Source organism: Strix uralensis, chromosome 3 (assembly GCF_047716275.1).
Source record: "Strix uralensis isolate ZFMK-TIS-50842 chromosome 3, bStrUra1, whole genome shotgun sequence".
In the NCBI taxonomy this organism is placed as follows: domain Eukaryota; kingdom Metazoa; phylum Chordata; class Aves; order Strigiformes; family Strigidae; genus Strix; species Strix uralensis.
The window spans coordinates 95,196,751-95,220,335 of record NC_133974.1 but is presented as its reverse complement, the minus strand read 5'-3'; the positions used below and the strand labels follow the sequence as shown (position 1 = coordinate 95,220,335).

At 34.3% G+C, this 23,585-nt stretch overlaps 1 protein-coding gene across 1 annotated transcript in view; it reads right to left on the bottom strand.

Annotated features, from left to right (window-relative positions):
* The window catches only part of DNAH8 (dynein axonemal heavy chain 8), a 150,737-nt gene that overhangs the window by 69,316 nt on the left and 57,836 nt on the right, over positions 1-23,585 (bottom strand). Inside the window, exons 35-51 of the mRNA XM_074864838.1 lie at positions 22,864-23,063; positions 22,361-22,514; positions 22,104-22,267; positions 21,811-21,913; positions 21,100-21,204; positions 20,643-20,804; positions 18,517-18,741; positions 17,317-17,489; positions 15,376-15,554; positions 13,243-13,430; positions 11,260-11,346; positions 11,056-11,163; positions 10,145-10,279; positions 9,341-9,502; positions 5,848-6,094; positions 3,471-3,712; positions 3,250-3,390 (exon numbers count right to left, since the gene is read on the bottom strand). Coding sequence (XP_074720939.1) covers positions 3,250-3,390; positions 3,471-3,712; positions 5,848-6,094; positions 9,341-9,502; positions 10,145-10,279; positions 11,056-11,163; positions 11,260-11,346; positions 13,243-13,430; positions 15,376-15,554; positions 17,317-17,489; positions 18,517-18,741; positions 20,643-20,804; positions 21,100-21,204; positions 21,811-21,913; positions 22,104-22,267; positions 22,361-22,514; positions 22,864-23,063 — 2,775 coding nt within the window. The remainder of the gene's footprint in view (positions 1-3,249; positions 3,391-3,470; positions 3,713-5,847; positions 6,095-9,340; positions 9,503-10,144; positions 10,280-11,055; positions 11,164-11,259; positions 11,347-13,242; positions 13,431-15,375; positions 15,555-17,316; positions 17,490-18,516; positions 18,742-20,642; positions 20,805-21,099; positions 21,205-21,810; positions 21,914-22,103; positions 22,268-22,360; positions 22,515-22,863; positions 23,064-23,585) is intronic.

Genomic DNA, 23,585 nt, shown 5'->3' with positions numbered 1-23,585 from the left:
AAGCATATTTTCAATCAGCTCTTGGAATTAGTATTCTTTATGCTGTCTTGGATCTCATACCTGAAGTGAGAATTAATGCAGTAACACATAATTTTAATGCAGCCTAAAGGACATAAATAGTTAGAATACTTCTGATAATTTTAAAATTCAGTTTAAAAAAATGATTAGTCAGTATTAATTACACTTCATAACTTTAAAATAATGTCACTTTTATTTGGAAATCAATTTATCTAATTATTTCCAGGACAGGCTGTGTCCCTGTTTATCTGAACAAAAGCTTTTTGTTCCCTCAAATACAAGCTCAAGCTCAAAATTTCCCATGATGCTCTGGATCTTAGCAATATTCTGTAACAAGTTTTTGAAGAAAGAAAACGGAAAAAAATTAAACTGACTTATAAAAACACACAAATGGTTGCAACAAATCAGATGAAAACTTCAGCTTGCCCAGCATCTCATCTGCAATAGTGACCAAAAGTGGACAGTTAGAGAAGAGTAAAAACAAAGAAAAAACTCTCTTGGCTTGTGGTGGTATTGAAGGTGGTACTTCCTGCTGGTACTCTCTTCAGCTTGGGGCTTTCTGAACCAAATACACTTTTTCTGGGTTTAGTAATCCTCTATGGATTTTTCCACACTGAAAATATCAAGACTGGTCTTGAACCTACATAAACTTTTATCTGTGTCTATAGCACCCTTTGGCAAGATGTTCCATAGGTCTGCTATTCACCGCACTGAACAGTTTGTTTTTCCCCTAAGTGAACCCCTTCATGCTTATCTTCACTGAATTTCATTTTCCATTTTATTACCTATTTATTTAGTCTCATAAAGTCTGTCTACAGTTCTTCATGGTTAGCTGGTTTGTCCTTACTACCCTGAATAATTTAGTATCATCAGTAAACTTCTTCACCTAAAACTTTTCCAAATTGTTTATGCACATTTCGAACAGCATTGGTCCTAGCAAATGTACCTCAGGATGAGTGGTAACCCCTGTTCTTCCTAAGAACTGATAGTCCAATCACACTTTTCTTATCTTCTAATCAGTTATTTATCTAGAAATGAACCTCCTATCTTCTACTATGACTGCTTAGCTTCCATGTAAATCCCTGGTAAAGAACTTTGTCCCTTCATGCAGACCATATCAATCAGATCTCCTTTAGTTACAAGTTTAATGACTTCTCCAATAGGCTTGTAAGGCAGGATAATGCTAAACAAAAACTGTGTTGAATCTCCTAAGGTAAATTATATTTGTCTGTCTAATGAGGTGGGCCAGAGGATGGAAAACAGAAAGTCAGTGGAAACAAGGAGAAAAGCAAAGGTGAAATCACTTTTTATATAAAACCATTATGAAGCTGTTGTAGATGAAAACCAGCTTAAATTGTGATATGGGTACATGTGCATGTTTGGGTGAATCTGCTATTTACTAGACGCAACTGGTTCGAGATGGTTGTAATTTTGAAAACACCAGAACAAAACAAAAGCAGCACATCCTGAATTCCGTGATTAATAAAGAGACATAAGACAGAACCACCAGTCAGGAGGCTGATAAGGTACAGTGCTTCTCCACATAGACCATTTATGGCAAAACTGGGATCTTAAGGTTCTGGAAAGGAGAGGAGCTGTAGAAAAGAAGGGTTCCAAAATGAAGTGGTCTTGGAAAAAATGAGGCCAAGAAAGAAGGAGGTGAAGACCCTGGTTGGAAGAAAGATCATGGAAACAGGGGAAGATCCTGGAGATCAGAGAAATGCATGTAGACAAATGCTGGATGATGCCAAGAAACCTTGTCAAGTAATGCCAAATCCTGGTAGCTGCAAGCAGCTGCACAGCACAGAAACCAGCATGACTTTTTGCCCTACCTTCCCACACCAAGAATGAAATCCTTGCTGGGAAGAGAAAACAAGACTAAATGAAACACTGGAGGAGGGAAGCAAGTGAGTAAGCATATCTGTGAAATGAACGAGTAGGGTAAAAGCTCTGGTCTCACTGCCTTAGATAAACCCCAGCACAGAAATCCACTAAGGGTTATTTACTTTGTAGCACCTGTGACAGAAATTTACTAGAGATTGTCATTCACGGGAAAAAACATTTAGTACAGGTTAAATCAGGGAAATATTTCCCTGACCAAGCAGTATGAGTACAACACTGACTTGTTCACACTTCCTAACAAGTCCTAATCAAAAATAACATAAAACCTTCTAGTCTCAGGAAAAGTCTTCCACAAAGACAACATCAATTCATTCAGAGGCTTCACAGATAACAAAAGTAGAAGAAAAAAATATTCCCTCTCTCTAAAAATGTTGTGCATAGCACATCCATCTTGTTTATCACCATAAATTCGCAAGTTACATAGTTTGTGCCTGTGGACTTCAATAATACAGATATCTTGATTCCATTTGATTTGGCTCAGTTAATCTTTGCAGCATTTGCTGTGGCTATTCATTTGCAGCAAAACACTTCAAACTGTTGAAAATCTGCAGCTAAATCCCTAATGAACAGTAAAGAGATACTGGTGCAAATTGACTAGCTTAATATTAAATTGAAGCGTTACCTAAAACACTATCTTGTCTATCTTCTTATTCAAAGGCACTACTGAATTTGTTATGAAGGTGTCAAGATTAAAACTGAGATTACATGGACAAATGGAAAGTCTGGAAACTTAGAATCTGCAGATGAAAACAGACTCATAGAGAAATCGGCTGGAGACATGCAGTATAGGACTGACATAATTTTATTATTAATAAACCACTGATAAAGTTTGGACTCCACTCAGGGTAGAACTCCAATTGCTAGGAAGAGACAGGCAAAAATTACTACACTGACCTTGGAAGAGCTGAGTGACAGAATCACAGCTATTACATATGGAGATAAAAAGATAACTAGAATTATTCTTCACTCTCTCTGCTTACACTACCAGTAGGAGTAGACTGACCCTTACCACAATTTGTTTTGTATGAAAAGAACTGGAATGAGACCACTATCTTATTAAACATGTGCTTCTGAAAACTTACTGAAGCCTGCAAATTCCAGTGAACAGAAGCCTAAATATGAAGCAAGAAAGAGAGGTAAAATTTTCTTCTGCACATCTCTGACAGTTCCTCTTATATTGCCTAAGAAACAAATATTGAGTTTGATGTTTTCTTTGTCAGGAAACAATCTTTTCAAATTAAATTTTATTGCTATCAAATGTTCTCTGCTATTTCTGCATGCTTACTATAGTCAGTCAATTCATACAGACTTACACAGTATCTGTTTTACCTGCATAATGTAGTTACATTCCAGAAGCTCCATTTTTGGATTAAGGTTTAGTTTCATATATTTATATGCTGGTTCAAAAATTCCATCATACAAACTTTGTAAAACTTCAGCTTCTTGAGAAGACCGTCTTTTCAGCCATGCCTGAAAAACATCCACAATATTTTTCTGTATAAAATGTATAACAAGGTAAAGTTAGGAGTAGCCAGCAATTAATACCTTACTTGCAATATTGGTCTCCAGTTGAGGGCAGAAGAACTGATGTAGACCATACCCATTCGAGAAACTGTTGCTGGAGAAGCATTCTCAATGCTGTGGACCTCAAATAACAGTTTACATGTAGGAGACATAGGAATTCGATCTCCATTTGCTAGAGTGAGGGTCTTGTTATCATCCAAAACTGAATTTAGATTCTCAATCCAGATTGCATCTACAGGACCATCTAAAACCAGAAACACATTTTCACCTGGAAAAATAATCAAAGGAGATATAGTTCATATTTCCATGCTGAAAAAGCAAAAAAAGTAAGTTTACAAAAGATGGTCTAGAACTTAAATAATGTATAAAAATGTATTTTATTTATTGTCATTTCTGCCATCTCCACAGATGCTCATTACTGTCTAAATTGCATACTAATTTAAGGAACTATTTTTGAAACTATTAGTAGCGAATGAGGGCACAAGTTTTATAATGTTGAACATCTATGGTGAGATTACCTTGGCTGGCTGCCAGACAGACACTGTACCACTCTCTCCCTCCCCCTCCTCAACAGGACAGAGGGAGAAAATAAGGTGAAAATGCTTGTGGGTTGACGTAAAGACAGGGACATCATTTATCAAGTACTGTCATGGGCAAAACAGACTCAACTTGGGAAAAATTAATTTATTGCAAATTAACATAAACTTGGATGATGATAAACAAACAAACAAAAAAAACTAACACACCTTTCCCTCACCCCTTTTCTTTCTTCCTTCCCAACCTAATCTAACTCTTCCTCCTTCCTTCCCCCACCCCCACTCCTGATTGGCACAGGGGGGATGGGGAATTTGGCATTTTGTTGCTAAAATAAAGGTTTTTGGGGCAACTAAATAAAAGGCATTGAATATTCACAGATCCCATTTAAGTTAATGAAAACTATCATCACTCATCAATTCTGAAAATCTAGTTGTTTTTCTTTCATTTTGAAACATATAGATAAAAATGCCTAAATTTGGCAAATTTTGAAATTCTGGTTTTGTTTTGAATATAGAAAATTTCCAATAGAGAAAATACAGATATTTCCAATACAGAAAATTCAACTTTCTTATAAAAGAACCTCCTTCTAGGACGGTTCCCTGGAAGGATTCCCTTTCTTTAATATAAATATATTTTTTTTTCAGATACAAATGAATCACTGTGAAAATGAATTTCAGTATTCCAATCCTAAAATACTGAAATATAGATATGGGTAATCAACATATGAAAAGACATGAAAAAAACATTATTTTAAAGTTAGTGCAGTTACTGCAAGTAAATCTACATTATAATTTATCAGCTTCCAAATAACATATCTGCACTGTAGAACTCAATTGGCAAGGAAACAAACACTTTTTTGAATTCAGATATACTACTGAAATAATACATTTTAAACTGTTGACCTTTCTTGAGAAGTGAACTGTAACCTCATCTATGTTCTCTATAGTTTCTCTAGATTGGATCGGTGGGCCAACGTTAACAGGATGAGCTTCAACAAGGCCAAGTGCCAGGTCCTCCACTTGGGCCACAACAACCCCATGCATCGCTACAGGCTTGGGGAGGTGTGGCTGGAGAGATGTCTGGAAGAGAAGGATCTGGGGGTTCTAATTGACAAACAGCTGAATGTGAGCCGGTAGTGTGCCCAGGTGGCCAAGAAAGCCAACGGCATCCTGGCTTGTATTAGAAATAGTGTGACCAGCAGAAGTAGGGAGGTGATAGTCCCCCTGTACTCTGCACTGGTGAGGCCACACCTGCAGTATTGTGTCCAGTTTTGGGCACCTCAAAACGAGAGAGATACCGAGGTGCTGGAGCGAGTGCAGAGGAGGGCAACGAAGCTGGTGAAGGGCCTGGAGAACAGATCCTATGAGGAGCGATTGAAGGAGCTGGGACTGTTTAGTTTGAGGAGGAGAAGGCTAAGGGGAGACCTCATCACTCTCTACAACTACCTGAAAGGACATTGTAGAGAGGTTGGTGCTGGTGTCTTCTCATAGGTAATTAGTGACAGAACAAGAGGGAATGGCTTTAAACTCCAACAGGGGAGGTTCAGACTGGGGAGGATTATGAAAAAATTTTTCACAGAAAGAGTGGTCAGACAGTGGAATAGGCTGCCCAGGGAGGTGGTGGAGTCACCATCCCTGGATGTGTTTAAGGGTCATTTAGATGAGATGTTGGGGGATATGGTGTAGGGGAGAACTTTGTAGAGTAGGGCTGATGGTCGGACTCGATGATCCCAAGGGTCTTTTCCAACCTGAATGATTCTGTGATTCTCAACAGGGAACTTCACCACATTCGCAAATTCAAGATGCTTTTTTCAACATATCATTCAAGAGGTATTTTTATGATACCACACACAAAGTATTTACACACCCTTTTTAGCTTTCAGTGTTTTCCTCCACAGTGTAGAAAAGATTCCATCTGTCCAATCATTAGTTGCAGCATCTAGTTTTCCAAACATCTGAGGAGCAGTAATAGCTTTGGGGTTCATACGCATTTCTCTATGAGGTTGGCCACATTCTGTCAGCGCTCTCATTAATATACTTATGACCATTGTTTTGCCAGATCCACTAGGTCCAAGTGTCATCAACCCATGCCGTACTAGAGAAGTTTCATACAACTATTAAAAAAATCAAAATATTTTAAGAAATATATGCTTTTGGAAGATTTTCATTTGCATTTAATAAGTTTGATAGTCAGTGATCACAAATATATTAGATATACAAATTATATGCTCAGAATTGAAATCAGCATGCATGTGCTGATTTTTAGTGTTTTGTGGAATATTACGTTCCTTCACACTCTAATCTTCTAAGCACCAAGCAAATTTACTTTAAAACAGTTTACAGAACTAAATCTTGCCTAAACTTTTTGAAGTAACTGAAAATAATTTTACCAGATTTTAAAAAGGATTTTCTGTATTATTCAAAATGAAGAATTAAGAGTAGCAAAACATTAATGCAACAGAAGAATGACTAATCACTACAGTGCTAAAATACCTGAGTACATGAAATAAACATATAGACCACCCTTCCTCCAGGACTGCAGATGGGTTTGGGTTCAGGAGAGTTCTTTATTAAATTTTCTATTTTTCATTTAATATTAGCTTTAGGCTTGCCATGGAAGTGGCAGGGTCTGCCTACACAAGTACCTCTTTTTGGAGCAACTGAAAGGAACAAAAAAGTGGTAGTCCTCCTGGATGACAGAATCTTGTAAGGAGAAGCATATATAGCTGCTTCCTCGGCAAGCTGAATAAAAGCTTGTATCAGTACAAGGAGGAAGATCTACAGGCACCACAAATCTAAACTAAGATCAAGTCCACCATGAACTTGACCATTTCAAACTTCTTATTCCCAGTGGAACATAGAATTTGTTAAAGCACAAGCAATCTTCCTATGGCCAGTTTTGCAACCAGAAATATTAAGCTGTGAATAAAACTGTGAACATAACTTTAAGCAGGATGGTCAAAAGTGTTTTCTCCCATGCAAAATTTCTGCTGGTCAATGTGAAGCTGCGTGAAGGACAATATGGATCCAGTCTGAAGAATGTGGAGCAAAACCTTCTGTAAATTATGTGGGGTCTGAGCAGAGCTATAAGTATACCTCTGGTTTGATGACAGAGACAGTATATTTTAGTTGCTGTGAAGTAACATAAGGCAGAATGTTGCACTTTGTAGAATACTGTAATGCATTGTATCTTTTGTTCTCATTCAATAAATCAAATGGTAGTTTTGGGGTTTTGAGCTAGACAAGTTTGTAAATTTTCAGAAATCTGGTAATAAGCACAAAGGTCAGAGTGTCTTTCTTGGTTTACATCTAGTTTCTTTTAAGATACTTAGTTCATAAGAGCCAACGATATAGTTTCTAAGACTGTACAGCCAATGAACAAGCCTAGCACTTCAAGGCCTGTAGTTTCAGAAAGTCTCTATTCTGAGGTTGTGTTTCAAGAAGATGCAAACATATTTCCATAGGGTAAAATGTTCTTAATTATCAGTCGTAGTAGCTATACTCTCAGCTTAGAAATCAGCAAAATTACAAATAAATACTTCTAGGGCAATATAGTTTTTAGCCATTAAAATGGTAAAGGCTATTAGTGTTAACCATTAACAGTGTTTAACAATTATCCAAAAAACAGGGATAAGTAAAATATGACAATTAGAAGACAGCATAATTCTTCTCTGGTTGACAAACTTCACAAAGAAAAATTCAATTTAATCAATTAATGGAATTTTAAAAAATAAATAAATTTTACTAATTAAGGCTACAAACTCAATCTCAATGAGTAATACAGTCAATAAAGTAAAGTTGATTACTGTTTAAAGCATGGTATTACAAGAAAAAGTGTTCACACCTTGTTACCTGCATGCAGAAAAAAAAAAAAAAAAAAATCAGAGAACACAGGAAACCAACAAAGTCATAATGTTTAAAGAAATCACTGTCATCAATCATTAAAGTGTGTTCTCAAAAAAGTGTAGAACAAAAAGACAGAAGATCAACAATGCTCTAGTTACCTTTCTAGCTTGTCAATTTATAATCGTTTAGTGATTGTCTAATTATTTATTTCTTGAGTTGTTAGTCTGTTGCATTTGTTAAGTTTGCTCTTTAAAAGATGGTGTGTATAGGGAAGTGTGTTGGTGTAAAGATCATCAGAACATCAGTTAACTGTCTTTAATCATAAATTCAAAGTTAGTTTCAAACATGATTGCGTGTCAGAAGTACAGCTGTCAGCCATTTAAATGTTATGTTGGAGTACAGGTCCAAAGAGCCATTGAAGCACCTTCATATGAAATAACTACATATTCATTAATCAAGATTATCCCACATTAAACACAAATTACCATAACCCAAAATTACACTTTAATAATTAAATCATTAGTTTACTAAACATAATGTCTCACAAATAATCTGAAGTCAAAATAATTTCTTGTAACACCTTAACAATTTTCTCTCTTTGCTTTTCAATCAGAACACACTCCAGGTCTGAAGAGCTTGCAACACAAGGTAAACAAAACATACTACTCTCCTTGCAAGCTGCCAGCACTCAGGGTCTATTTCTCTATTCCTCAAGGGGCAAGAACCAAGTGTTTTTCACATCAAAACTAAACAACTTTTTGTTTTATGTAAACAATGTTGTTTGCAACAACTTTTTGCTACACATCCTCTCATTCAGATTCTATGTATTTTCTTACTCATTTTTACTGAAACTCTTTCATGCAGGTAACAGTGGGAGACATATACCACTTAGGTGGGGGTCTTTCCACAGAATTCAGGTGGCTAATGCACTTCAGAAAGATGCTAGCTGTGAACACTACAGACACAAATTGACAGTAGCTGGGCTGTCTGCTCAAACTCATCATGAAGATTCTTCTTCATTACAGAAACATATTTAAGTCAGAAATACGTACTTCTTGCATTTTTCTTTGCCCTTATAAAGGTCTTTTAGCTCTCTCCTATTCAGCAGGAGATGTGCCCTAGCTATGTTTCTTTCCATTTCTTTATTTAGTGCTTTGGTCTTCAAAATGCCTCCCAATTCTTCTTATGCCCTGCTGTCCCTAGTCCAGGAAACTCATGTTAGACACCCATGAAGGTGCCTTGCTGCTTCATTCAGATAACTTAGATGCACTATCATATCTGGGAAAGGCTGGGTTAATAACATGCTTTAAGGAGGGTTTTTTTCTTCTTCTGGATCATTTAAAGAAATAAAAACCTAAGCCCCTTGAATTGATCTTCCTTAATGTGATGTACACACAACCTCCATTTTTTCCCATATTAGTCAGACAATTATTATTGAGTCAGACAGTGGTTTAACAAGTAAAATGATGTTCTGACTCCTGTTGCTAAAAACGTTTTGGAAAAAAAAGTTTTACCTGAACAAGCTTAAGATTCCATGGTGGATGGTTAATCAGTCCTGCCTCTTCAACCTGATTAGCTACTGCAGCCTGAAGCTCAGCATAAGTATTACTGTCCAACTGTAACCCCGGAAAGAGATCATTGACAAGACTGAGAAACAAAGGCTCATCTTCATCTATCTGAAACAAAAAAACATTATTAAGTGCTTAAAATATGGTTATCCAAAGAATTTTCTCAAACCAAAATTAATCTATGTTTTAAAATAAAACAGTAAGAATATATTTTCTAAATACAGATACTCATGTTCATAAACACAGCCAGCCAACAGGACAGCTCACTACAGAACTAGCATTTTGAAAATGTCATCCATATGCCATGCGAGAAATAAATCCAAAACTGAAAGAAATTTCCCAAATACTAGACACTGGAATCTATTTGTAAAATTGATTTGTAAAACGCTTGCAGCATATATTCGAAAGAACATCCTATCTGGAAAGAAATCTTTAAAAGTCTAATTTAGTGGATACTCAAATTATTCAGTTTATTTACGGTACAGTAGGCAGTCTGTACACAAGTCAGTACATAAAATGTCACACCCACAGCTAAACCACTATTAACTTATTTGAACTGCTGCACCCTGAGCACTGTTTACAAGTCTAAGAAACTCTCACTGATGTTTAATGATAATACGATGATTATCATGTTTCAATTTTTAAAGAAAAGGATGTCTAATATTTTTTTCCTCATTTTCTACAAAACCCCATAAAATATCTAGTGGACTTAACTCTACATGGTGCTAAAATATTAAATTAGATTCTTACCAGCTTAGAAAGATTCATATCTCTTAGCCCTCTCATAACAATACTTAATTCGCTTTCATCTGGCCTGGCCCTCTTTTGAGACCCAAGAGTCCTCAGTACCGAAAGGATATTCCTCAGACCAAAGTCATAATGGACCTAGAGAATGGAAAAAGGCTTATGCTTCAGTAACAAGTTCTCTAGCTTTATTTCATCAGTATGTCAAACCTTACCTACATATGGTACAGTATAGTTGCCCTGCATGGAAAAGGTAGCTAAAATAGGAATTGTTGATGTTTTTTTAGGAATTATTCTATTAAAATAAATGAAGGATAGTAACGTTATTTTCAGGAAAGGGTGGGAGAGATTATAAGGTTTTTCTTTTTTAGTTTAAATTTAATTGATTTCACCATTTATAATGACATATAGCAATTATTTTGAAGCTCTGTATAGCAGGGTTTGAAAAAAATAATAGTTCCATTCCAGACTGGGTCTTTCCAACTGAGGCAGCTTAAACCCAAGACTTCAGATCAAAGCAGTGCTATGGGGAGAAGGGCAACGTAAATCAAACTTCAGATGTTCCTCCTGTGGTTTCCAATTTCCAACTACTTTCTCTAGCCCTAGAAAATTCTTACAGAAAAAATGACATCTCCAGGTTAATTTTTACCTGGCTGCCATGTTTAGGCAGAGAACCTCATGCACTTGCAACTACAAACTATCATTCTTTAACAAACTAATGTGTGTATGTGACTACATACACATAAACAAGGTTATTTGTTAAAAAAATTGAAAGATATATTTGTTTGAATTATATTTAAACTACTTCACTGTTTTGAAAAGCATAAAAGTGATGCTTCAAAATCAATCTGCATGAACCAAAACCTAAGTGATTGTATTGTGAAAATATGAAGACAAAGAGGAAGGGAATACACTACCTGCTTAGTGAGCTGCTCCTCGCAAAGCTGATAAAGAACAAAGAACTTCTGGGACAAGATCACATTATCAATAAATCCATAACTTGCAAGCTTAACTCTTATAATTATCTGAAATAAATTTTTTTAGAAATTCCATTAGTTTTTCTGAAGGTAGGTAAGCAAAGTAAAATAAAGTTTTTCTTTCAGTTCAGTGAGTAATTATACCTGTCTATCTGGAACCATCATTGCAACAGTTCTAAACTGAATTTTGAGATTTTCTGGTAGTTCTTGACGCCCAGCATATCCAGGATTCTATATAAGAAAACATACTGCATTATTATTTATAACAGTCAAAATAGCATCCTTTCATTGTTCACTTAATAAATTTATGCATAAATACCTACATCTATTTAGAGTTAGAACTCTTGTCTACTAATGATTAAAATGTGAAGGAAAAACTTCAACCATAACTGTCAATTTAATAACCTATGCATAATTACCAGAGTAATAGCTGAATTTCTCTATAAACAAGCCAACAATCAGAATTTTAAAATTTCATGGAATAGAATCTAGTAGTTTGATTTCTTCTAGTGTATTCCCAATGTGAATAAAGTCTTCATTACCATTTTGCAGAAGAGGTAGGTTTTGTAACATATAAAAAAGTCAGTGTCTTGCAAGAGTCAAATAATAATAATGATGATGATAATGATAATAGTAATAGGATAACAAGCAGCTTACAGTGAAGAAATATTAGGATGCCCTCTATTTCTTGTGTCTAAAAGGCTAGCAGTAAAGTACAGAATCTCACTGAATATTTAATAGTTTGCGAGTGAATCCTATCTGCTGAGGTAAGAATCATATAAGAAATTGTAATTCTCTTCTAGCAACAGAATTGATTTTAATAATGGCTCAAGAATACACACAGGATATTTTGCAATGACACAGTAAAAGTAACATAGTCAACAAAAAATAAAACATGAAAACTTTACAAAAAAATAATATGAAAGAAAATTTTAACGACCAAGAAAGTTTGACTAATAAAAGATTTCTGGAAACATGAGGTGACATTTAAGAAATTAGAAGCAGTCAAAAGACATTTATGACCTCCTCAGTTATTATCCTGCACTCAAACATGCAGATGAAGATTTTAATTTCCCATAAAGTCATCTTGAATTTCCAGCTGTCTTGGCATTAGGAAACATACACTATAAAATTCCCTGCCTATGAGATTACAGGAATTAGTGTTATGAAGCCTCAGGAACCCTATGGCAACAAAACAGCATACTCTGAAAGCTAATATTCTAAATCCAGGAGTTTGTGTTTCTCCCTTGGGTAATGGTTGGTAACTGGTGTAAAATTACATGGACTGCCTTGCGTACCTTTTTTGAGCAGCTTATCCATTCAATTGTGGGACCTAACTTTGATCTATACATATATAAAAATAGTCATTATAAGAAAGGGAACAAAGCATATCAAATACCACCCATAAAAACTTCATTATATAAAAAGCACAGTTCTGTCATAATGCCTGCACTGATTCCAGGATTGCTGCACAGAGGAGAACGGGCCACTTTGCCACAGAAGGCCAAAAGCAGACATCGAGCATTATATTTACCAGTTTAGACACATCCTGTATCAACAAATTAAAAGATCTGAAAACTTTTTGCACAGGGTTTGAAAAGACCTGTTGTCATTGCAGTACAAGGAGAGTGGTTTATTCCAGAACAATTCTTCTGAAGAATTCTTTTTATATACCCATGTAAAGTACTCATTAGACAAGACATATATCCTTGAAAAATGTCCTTCCTATATCTCCTGCTTTAAGTGTATGTTCTTTTTTTTTCCCTACAGTATCTTTCTCACTAATACTGTTAAAACATTTCAGCCTAAGGTAGTAAAGCATACCAGTGTTTCAGTCCTCACAGTGAGCCCAGAGAATTCTGGAAGTTTGGCTAAACTCTTATTCTACGCAATGAATTGCAGTACAGTAATGAAAGAAGATAATTATGAACCTTTTCAATAATTTTAAAGTAAAAATGAAAGCATGCAATTCATAAATAATAAGATTATTTATGTGTTCCAGTAGTTTAGTCTAATTCTATAACAACAGCATCACTTAATTAATAAAATTGTCTATTTTCACCTTGCCATGTGATTAATTGTATATAGTACAATTTCTCACTTCTCTGGAATTATTACTACATTTACCATTGTTAGGAAAATTCCAAACTCTGGATTTAAATCTACACAGTCTCCATCAGAAAAAATGAACTGCTTTTTTCTTTCTTTTCTTGCTGTTAAAATAATATAGATTTGTTGTGCTGCTACTGACAAGACAGGCAACTCAATTCGGTTGAATTCATCAAAACATCCCCAAGATCCAGACTGTGCAAGACCTAAAACAGGGACATAAAAATTTATTATGTTTTCTTCATGCATATTTGAGATATCTGAATTAGGTGACTTTTCCTTGAAATAATTAAATAAGATTAGTTTTATTTATTGCCCTGTGGCCAAGGCCTATCTTCCTCCAATCCACCAGACTATTTTCATACCAGCCTGAATAAATATTAGCTGATTTATACAAAATGTTTAAAAAATCTTTTTTATATCTTGGGGCATTAGACAGATCTTTCATCCAGATCTTTCTGTGAAAGTATTTATTGTAAAGCAGCAATTCAATTGTTTTCAAAAATCTGTATTATTAATCTAAAAAAATAAAAATAAGTGACTTAAAGCACAAAAGACTAACCCTAAATGTTACAACAAAAAATCCGAAGTTTTTTATTTTCATTTGGGTTTTCCAGCCTTCACAATGTTTTTAAATTAGTTTTTATTTGTCTCTTAAAAATCATAAAGATTAAAATTAAAACTTGAAATTATTCTTGCACTAACTGGGGTTTTAATAAAACTCTGAATCTCACAAGACAGAAAATATTAATCTTAGAGCATATATATCTATGCATAAGCATCATGATTTTAAGTCCACACTAAACTTCAAGCTTTTCATATAATGGTACAGGATATTAACAACATGCAAAGTGTGGACAATGCTCTGTGTGAACTTGTCTATGAGAGAAGGAGAGGAAGACAGAGAAAAAAAATTAAATGGAAGGAGAAATATAGAAGCACTATATTAATAACAATAACATTTTCATAAAGGATTAATTTCAGAGTTGCCTAATTTTGGTTTGGAAACGTAACATGTATTTAATAGCAACTAAGAGAATTGTTATTCCTTTAGTAACATTTTATGAGAAAATCTGTAGCAGCATTTTTTTCCAAATGATATTAAAGTACCAATAGGCAGTAGTTTTCTTTCATATATACTGAAAGCTAGCTATTTAAAAGTGAATAATTTATCTAATTCATTCAGGGTATATTATTATTAGGCAGTTAAGGCTAAATCATTTTAAAGGGATTCTGTCATGTACTCAAAGATTTTTTAAAATTTGAATAGCTTGGCTTTCAAAGGGGCAATATGTTTATAAACCCACAGCTTGAGGCACTTCTATGCCACAATTATTTGCTTGCAAAAAAAAATTAAAAGAATCACTAATAGTTTCACCCCTTGCTTCTCAATACATACAATACCATAACTTCAAAAAATGAACTGACAGAAATATCATGAAGTTCAAGTCCTTTATCTGGAACAGAATACCACCATGCAGCAGTACAGGCTCAGTACTGCAAAGCAGTTTTGCAGAAAATGACCTGGTGTCCTACCTAACAACTAATTGAGCATGAAACCAGAATTATGTCCTTGTAGCAAAGGAAGCCAGCTACATACTGGCCAAGAGTGTAGACAGCAGGTTGAGGAAAATCATTGTTTGCTTCTACCCTGCACTTGTGAGATAGCAGCTAGAGTATTGTGTTCAGTTTGGGGCTTACCAATAGAGAAGAGACATTGATACACTTGCTTGACTCCAGCAGCTGGCTGCCATGATGGTCAGTGGCTGGAGGACATGACACAGGGAGAGGCTGAGAGAACACAATTTGTTGAGCCTGAAGAGAAAGCTAAGGGGAAAACCTATTGCTGTTCATAACTAGCTAACAGGAGGTCCACAGAAATTGGAGCCAGGCTCTTCTCAGAGGTGTAGCGGAAGAAGAGGAGACAATGGACACAGGTTTCAATGTGGGAAATTCACAGTGATTGGAAGTGTAAAAAATGTTACCATGAGGATGGTCAAAGACTTGAACAGGGGCCCAGAGGTGCTTTGGAATGGCCATCCCCGGAGATACTCAAAAACCAACATGGATAACATCCCGAGCAACCTGCTCTAACTGCACCTGCTAAATGACCTGTGGAGGTCTCTTCTATTGTACATGAAGAAGTCTTACCTTTGAAAATCCTACCCAAACCTCTGAAGTCCATTTGATCAGAGCAGTTAAAGACTACTACGTATTTTCCCAGAGCCTTTCCCATGTCTTTTGTCGTTTCTGTTTTACCAGTTCCAGCTGGTCCTGCTGGAGCTCCTCCCATGTTCATTCCCAAAGCCTGCGCTAAAGTTATATAGCACCTATAAATATTAATTCATATTCATTTATTAAATCATATGAAGATATATGTGCATATATGTAAGATAACAATGAGTTATGCAATAGATTGTACAGCTCTTATGTCAAAACATTACTTCTTCATAAAGCAGTTCCATCAATTTCTATGAGTGCAGGAAGTTCAGGTCGGTAAAAGTCACAAAATACAGCATTTAAACATTACTTATAAATGCAAACAATTTTATCTGGTGTTAATCTAGTTTGTTACAAACCATGAATATTAGACGAGCTAAAAATTTAATGCAAATCACATAAAGGAATTTAATTGTCATTAACTCTCTTCACAGCTATAAAGAGCAGATTCTGCTCTTAAATTCTGCCACCTCATCACATTCTGCAGTGTCTTAATGTGTATATATTTTGTTAGGTTAGGTTACCTTTGTCTAAATTCTCAGGTGTGAAAGAATAAGGACATATGGCCCCTTCCACAATTACGGGTAAAAAATATTTACAATTCTAAGGAAAAAAAAACCAACCCTAAACTTTAACTGTTTTAGTTATGAGTCTCAGTTATGATTTTCATTCATGGTAAGATATGGAACAGTAACATTAGAGAAATTAAATGACAAAGTTCCTATACAAATGATGGGGTATCTTCACTGTTAAATAACTCAACACACTCTGAATGTATTTCTAACTAAAGTATTTCTGGTTTTAATCCATAATTAAACAGAGTTTAATAACTAACTAGTTCCTAAAGTTTAGCTGGAATCACTATAATACATTATGTCAAACTTGCACTGCAGGGACCCTGATGTTTTCTAACCAATAAGAAACTATTAAAGTGACATAAAGGTTTTACTTCACAGTTCTTGGGGTCAGGGCAAATTTTGGGGTAGAGTTTAACATTTTACATCAAAAATACTTTATTGTTGAGGGCAGTACAGTTCACTGCAGAAATGTATTGAACTTTCCATACTGTCACAATACTGCCTCTTCTGGAGGAATAAAGGTGTTGAAAAAGCTGTACAGACCCACACTCCACATAGGTAGCAAAGTAAACGATTGCAGGTTGGAAGGCTTTTTGGTTCCTGAGGGGATCTTTTTGCAAGTGAAGTATCTTTTGACCTATTTTCTCATTTGCTCAAAAGTGACATCTCAAAATGGAGGAAGAATTTTGACAAGAAAAGCACCCAAGAAATTCCCAAGAGGAAAAAAGAAAAATAGTTCTCATTGTTAAGTCACATTTGAACAAAATTAATGGTCATTTGCTTGCGTGGCTACAGAAGAATGAGAGGTGAGTGCATAGAGCTGGAACTTTGTCAGCATCTAGATTCTTATGGCCAAATCTAAACTGTTTCCCAGAACTAATAAGATGACAGACACTGACTGGTTGTCTTAGACTTTCAAAGACATTGGTAGCCACAAAATCTTTATAGAATCCCTTATTACAGAATTTGAAATATGTGACCTAATTTTTCTTCATTATAGCAATACTGCTAAACTATACATTACTATATAACCTTAAAAAAAATCATTTATGTTACTAAACTTTTTTTTTAAGACTGAGCAGTGATAAAACTTTTCTAGGGATTACTAAGTGTACAAATCAGTAAGACTATTTTCCCTTTTCTAAAAGAGTATGATAAGCAAACGTATGAGAAGATTTTTATGAATGACCTAGCCCACACAGGACTTAATTCACAATGTTCCTCTTTGAAGATATATGTTAAATAAACACTATATGTATTAAAAGTATTCATTTTGTATAATTGTTTTTCTAACCTGTCTGTAAGAGGTGTTATAACCAGACGATCAGTGCAACCCAGAAATTCATTCTGGTAAACAAAATCAACATCTGTAATGGATACCAAGACTTGATCGAAATCCTCTTTAAAGTAGAATCTAGACTGCTTTAACCATTCAAAATCAGTTGGTGATTTGATGTGCATTTTTACCTTAAAAGAAAGCAAATAAATGTATATAACTGAGCATCCACGTTTATTGTCTTTGATATCTGTGTTAAAATACTTATTTGTATGAGAATATGTTCAGATGTATGCTAAACTGATATTTAAAAATATCTTGATTGCTTTATCTAATCATCAAAAAAATCTGTGTTAATCACATAAATCTTGAATTGCTTTGGTCACCCTCCAAGTGAAATTAATGAACAATACACTGCTAAATCCATCAAACACATTGCAACAAAGGGCATGATGGAGGAAGGATCTGACTGAGGCATGGAAGGCAAATTGTGTAGAATCTAATAAGCTTGTGTCATCAGCAGTAAAAATACATGAGAGATTTAGTGTTGAGGGATGGCATTCCTCAAAGAATAAAAGAACGTAAACAATTTAGCACGGTCTAAAAAGTTCAAGCATAGGATTGGTAGTTGATTTTAGTAGGATTTTTTGTTTGTATTCTATGGATTCTCCTTAGGAACCAGAAAGAGAATCCTGGTAGCCTACTCTCTGAAGGAGTAGTAGAGACAGAAAAAAAACCACTAGGAGATATGGAAGATGTTGCTATCAATGCTATAACTCTAAAATGGGTGGAGCTAAAGTGCAGCCTAGTGCCAACTATCAAGATTCTGTAACAAGCCATAAAGAAATTATCTATGATGATAAAGATACAACACCCTCAGCAGACTCAACTTTTTTAGTTATGCAAGTAAGACTAATACAGCAGTTTTTCAAAGAAAGGACATACTAAAAGGAATTTGTCTATCAAAACAATTCTGTAGGTAGAAGCGGAAAATTGAAATATTCTAAGAAAAGTGTAAAAATTTGGAGCAAATATTTAGATGACATAACTGATGGTTTTTATTCTAGCTTAACCAAAAATGTACTATTTTTACTATGGTGAGATTATGGACATCTCTCTCTTACAAACACATAGATGTAACTGTAGCTACCAGATATAAGAAAAATTATTATGACAGAAAATGCATTTAATTGTCAGAAATCAAAATCTATTCTTTACCAAATCATCAAAAATATCATGCTGGTGCACATGAATGGTAATAAGCGTTTCAAATTTCACTCTGTCAAACTTGGAAAGATCATGCGTGGTCTGGCTAATCAACATATTCAGAATCTCCAGAAATCTCCCATTGGTTACTTGCATGATTTTTCTGTCCTCTTTAGCGTTCTGTAGAGCTTCTTCTGAATCATGTGTCCACAACATTTGAATTCCCAATAATCCAACCTACAAATTTAATATGTGAAAAAAATACAAAAGAATCACTTGTTGAACTCTAGCCTTATTATAGAAGCCTTAGATGTAATAGGAACAATAAATTATGGTGTAGAGAGTCCCAAATTATCACTACATTCAGCCTGATGCTATCTCACCAGGATACTGTGTCTGAGTTAACTGGCTCTCATGTGATAGTGGAAAGTCCTGAGAAAACATTTAAAAACTTTTATGAAAATTTATTACATACTGAGATACACACAAATTAAAGATGAGTCTCAGTTTCACTTACAATCCATTAGTGTACTTCAGTAAAACATAAAGAGGTCTTAAATTGTGGGAAGTCCTTCTGAAAATTTCTCATTGACAATTTATAACTAATTAAAGAATATGTAAAAAAAAAATGCTGTGCATTTCTACTGAACATGGGATGGATCGCTATCTTCCTAACATTGTCGTGACTGAAGTATAGCCTATAGCATATTGAACTACAAGTTATTTTGCTTCCAAATAAATCTAGAGAGTTATAGGATGATGTGTGTAAACTACAGTCTCAGATTGATTTTGATTTATAATATCAGGCACACGCATGACAAAACAAGATAGACAAGGACTGTATCAGTAGCTTTTTCCCCCACATTTCTACCTTCACAAAGAACCAAGACCTAAAAATTTGACTCATCCACTCTACTTTTCTCTCTATATATACCTGTAGTGAGTTCATGGTTACAGAGATTGTGTAGCAGGAAATATCTCACCATTTTAGAATCATTAAGCTATCATCAGTAGAGTATAAAACAAAATTATTTTAGAATGATCAATTAGTCAGAGGGAAAAAAAAAATCTTTGGATGTGACTTTTTCATGCTACTTATAACAGAAGCTTCTGAGACAGGAAGCTGGGAGTTAGAAGGAATTTCAAATATTTGTTAGTGTTTCAAATATTTGTCAGTATTTAGCCCAATTTCTTCTCTGTCCTACAACACAGCTTTTCTCTCTCTGTACTTTGAATTTCTTGACCAAAGATAATTTTCTTCTTCTGTGTCCCCATCCTTCTAAGACAATTCTTTGAACATAAAAATATTTGGATTAGCAAGACATGGGAAAAAAGATCTTTGCAGATGGTAATAAAGCCACTTCAAAATGTCTGACACGCAAACAAGACAGTCCTTATCTGTTTAAAGAAAAGTAGTAGACCTTTTAAAATAAATACTGCTGAGATAATACATAATTCCATCATAAATACAGTTTTAAGATAATTCTATTAAATATTTAAGTGTACTGAATTTTTTTTTAAATTAGCAATGTATTGGCCAGTTTTAATATTTGCATAATTTCTATTAAAAAAATTGCAGCCAGCACAGTACCGATTAGCAAATTACAGAGTCAGAATTTGTACAGGATGGGAAATAATTCATTAATGAAATTTATGAATTATCAGTACAATGGAGGAGTCTCTAGGCAAACTAGAATCCTTCAAGATAGGCTCTACTAGGACTGCATTATCACAGTGACAAATATATGAACTATTATGTAAATCTTGTAAATGATGAGATAAATAATCATAATAGCTCTTTCAATTTTAAGTTATGAGAGAGAAGTCAATCGACACATGAAATTTTATGTGCATCTGAAAGGGGTTCAATATCCATCACAAAAAATATAAGCTCTACTTTATATTCTCCAAGAGAAGAAAAAAAAGTAATTTTAAAGTAGATTACAAGAAAAATATTATGCTATATATAGGGTACCAAAATTGAAGTAATTAAGGATTACCTTCTCCTGAGTAGGTCCTTATCCTTGTTTCCTCCGTGAAAACTTCCTTATATAGACAATCCCATATGCTTTCTACAACCCACCTCTCCTCACACACAACCCAGACTGCACACACAAATCCACATCCTGTAATCTCACCTGTGCTGGGAATTGATTAAGAAAATTCAGCAACTGATATCCTGGGTCACTAATTTGGTAATATGCTGCCCTAATTATGCCATGCAACGAAATCTGCTGCACACGCAATAAATCCTGCAACCAAAGTTCTACTGGTCCTTTTGCAATCACTGAAGTGTCCAACTGAAAAATTAATAAAAGTAAAAGGTACAAAATAAAACATAATTAGCAAACTTCTGTTCAAGAATGTTAGTTATTAAATAGTTACTAAATTTCTATTCAAGACAAGTACAGGTTTAATTTCAATAAACCTACTAGAAATTTATTTAATGAGAACATATAATAGTTTTGTTACACCAATCCTTGAAATGTTCATTTGTAATTAACAATAATTAGATTTAATATATACTTATATGTTCAATAATAGAATGATTTATCTATTAACAACATTTCTGGAAAAAAAAATTCAGGTAATTACTGGAATCTTTTCTCCTTCTCTTGATATGACTGCCAGTATGCGATCATAATCCTTTGGATGAAACTCTACTTCATTTATATTGTCAGATATGGAAAGCAGATGTGGCTGTAAGAATAATTCAGAAGTCATTCAATGTAAATATATAACATTAGCAAACAGAAAAAATAAATCTCAAATAAGGTTATCATGCAAAGGTTCATCTGAACCTACAGATGAATTTCAGGCCATTTGTAGGTAAGAATTACAGAAATGGTTGTGTAGGGTTTTATCTCCATTTGCAGGTTTTTTACAGTTTCCAGAGTTGATCTAGCAGAACAGAGATCAGCTACTGTGTGAGATCAACTATCTTATCTCAATCAACCCTCAGTAACAATCCAGACTAGTTGGACTATAAATCTTCAATAACAATCCAGACTAGCTGGATGAATTTTGCAATATGCAAAGCAGAAAAGTCTCACAGGGTCCCTTCTGCTAGTTTACTTGTGAAAGGAACCACCAGCAAGTCACTTGATGGGACCATATTCTAGTGTTCTGAATTCTGAATTTTAAAATTACAGATATCCATTTCATGTTTTGTAAAAGACTAAAGAGCAAGAAAATAATATTTTTCTCAAGCAAAGTTTATAAGAAGAAAATGCTTATAATTTATTAAATGCTTTCCCATATTTTATTTTTTTTGTTATAAACAGAAAATAATCACTAAGGTTGTACCTGAATTGTATGAGAATCACTTGCTTGTCCAAGAATTTCAAGGAGGGCAGGATCAGAAACAAAAAAGAATCTAGGAAACAGTAGTCGTTTCTTCTCTAAGTATCTTTAAAATTGAACAAGATTTTTATTAGAATATTTCAGTTTTTCAATTTTTTCTACATAAGAATGAAAGACTGAAATACTATTAATATTTCATATAAACTATTTACAAAATAATGTCTTTTTTATATTAATTGTATTAAAAAATCAAACCATTTTGTATTAAACACATCAAAAAACCAAACAATTCATACCCTGTAAGTGATTTCTGACATAATTCCAGCTGTTCATGTAAATGAGGGAGAAGGTGTTCCATAGTCTCATCTCCAACACAGCAGTTAATTACATTTGGGTTTTCATGAGCTCGTTGCATTATTCTTATCCATGATTTGTCAATATTCTGAAAACGCTTTGCTTCCTATATGTAACAAAAACATAAGTACTTTCATGGCATAATCTGTAGGAAATTATTACACAGATAGCTTTTAATACACAAGAATTTAAAGTTTACCTGGGGTAACTGTTTTGCGATATCTCCCCCTACAAAAACAGCTTCAAGATAAATCCAGAGATTCTGCACAACCAGCCATTCCTCAATTATGTCTGTGGAGCTGCTTAGTTTATAAATCCAGCTCTGAATTTCCTTTTTAAATTGCGTATTGTATCTGAAAAAGGATGAGAAGCAGAAATTATATAATACTAAATAAAGCTATTATAAAATAAATACTTACAAGAGTGAAAAAAACCCAAGCAACACTTGTTTCGCTTAGAGCAAGAAGAATCTCATGGAAAGTTTCTACCAGCTGGATTACATTCAAATACATTGAGACAAGACTTTGCTACTAATACTTGAAAGTCTTCCACTTGAGGAAGTTTTTCATTAGACATTGTAACATTCTTTTTCATTAAAAAATAATATACCATTCAAATTTACTGCTGATTTAGCCTAATAGTAGTACAGTTGCTATCTCAGTGTGTTTCTGAAAAAAACATACACAACCAATTTAAAAGTACCTATTGGTCAGTAAAGACCCAAGAATCATTAAACTGTCCTCCATCAACGTTATAATTTCTGATGATTCTGTTCCCTTTAACAGTAACTCTCCTCTCCCTTTGAATGATGAAAAGCTCAGAATTTGGCTTCCCCAAATGTCAGCTATTTGAGCTAGTTTGGCTTCTATATCCTTTTCCTTTGTAGCAGATATGCATATATCCTGCAGAGAAATAAATTTTTTTAAAAACCTACATACTTCAGAAATGAAATATTTCCTAATATTACACATCTAGTAATAACTATTTAAAAACAGTACATGAAATTTTATAAAACAGTACAGAAATGTGTCACACGAATGCAGAGATCACACTACTAATTTTACTCACTCAAAATACATGTATGGATAACCAAAAAATGCACACTTGGAAATACATGGATATATAATTTCTGTGGCTTCCCATTTTGTTATTTCTGCATAACAAGATTTCTGAATCATCATTTCTACAATGTTTAGGGTAGTGATGTAGACTCATCATCAGATGAACTCTCAATCTTATCACATTTCAATTTATAGAATCACAGAATCTAAGAATAGTTAGGTTGGAAAGGTCACCAAGTCCAACATTCTATTCAAATCAGAGCTTAATTCAAAATTAAGTAGGTCACCTTGGAATATTTCCATATAAATCAAGTATGAATATAACAATAACTTTTACACACATATTCAGTCTAGGAAACTTGC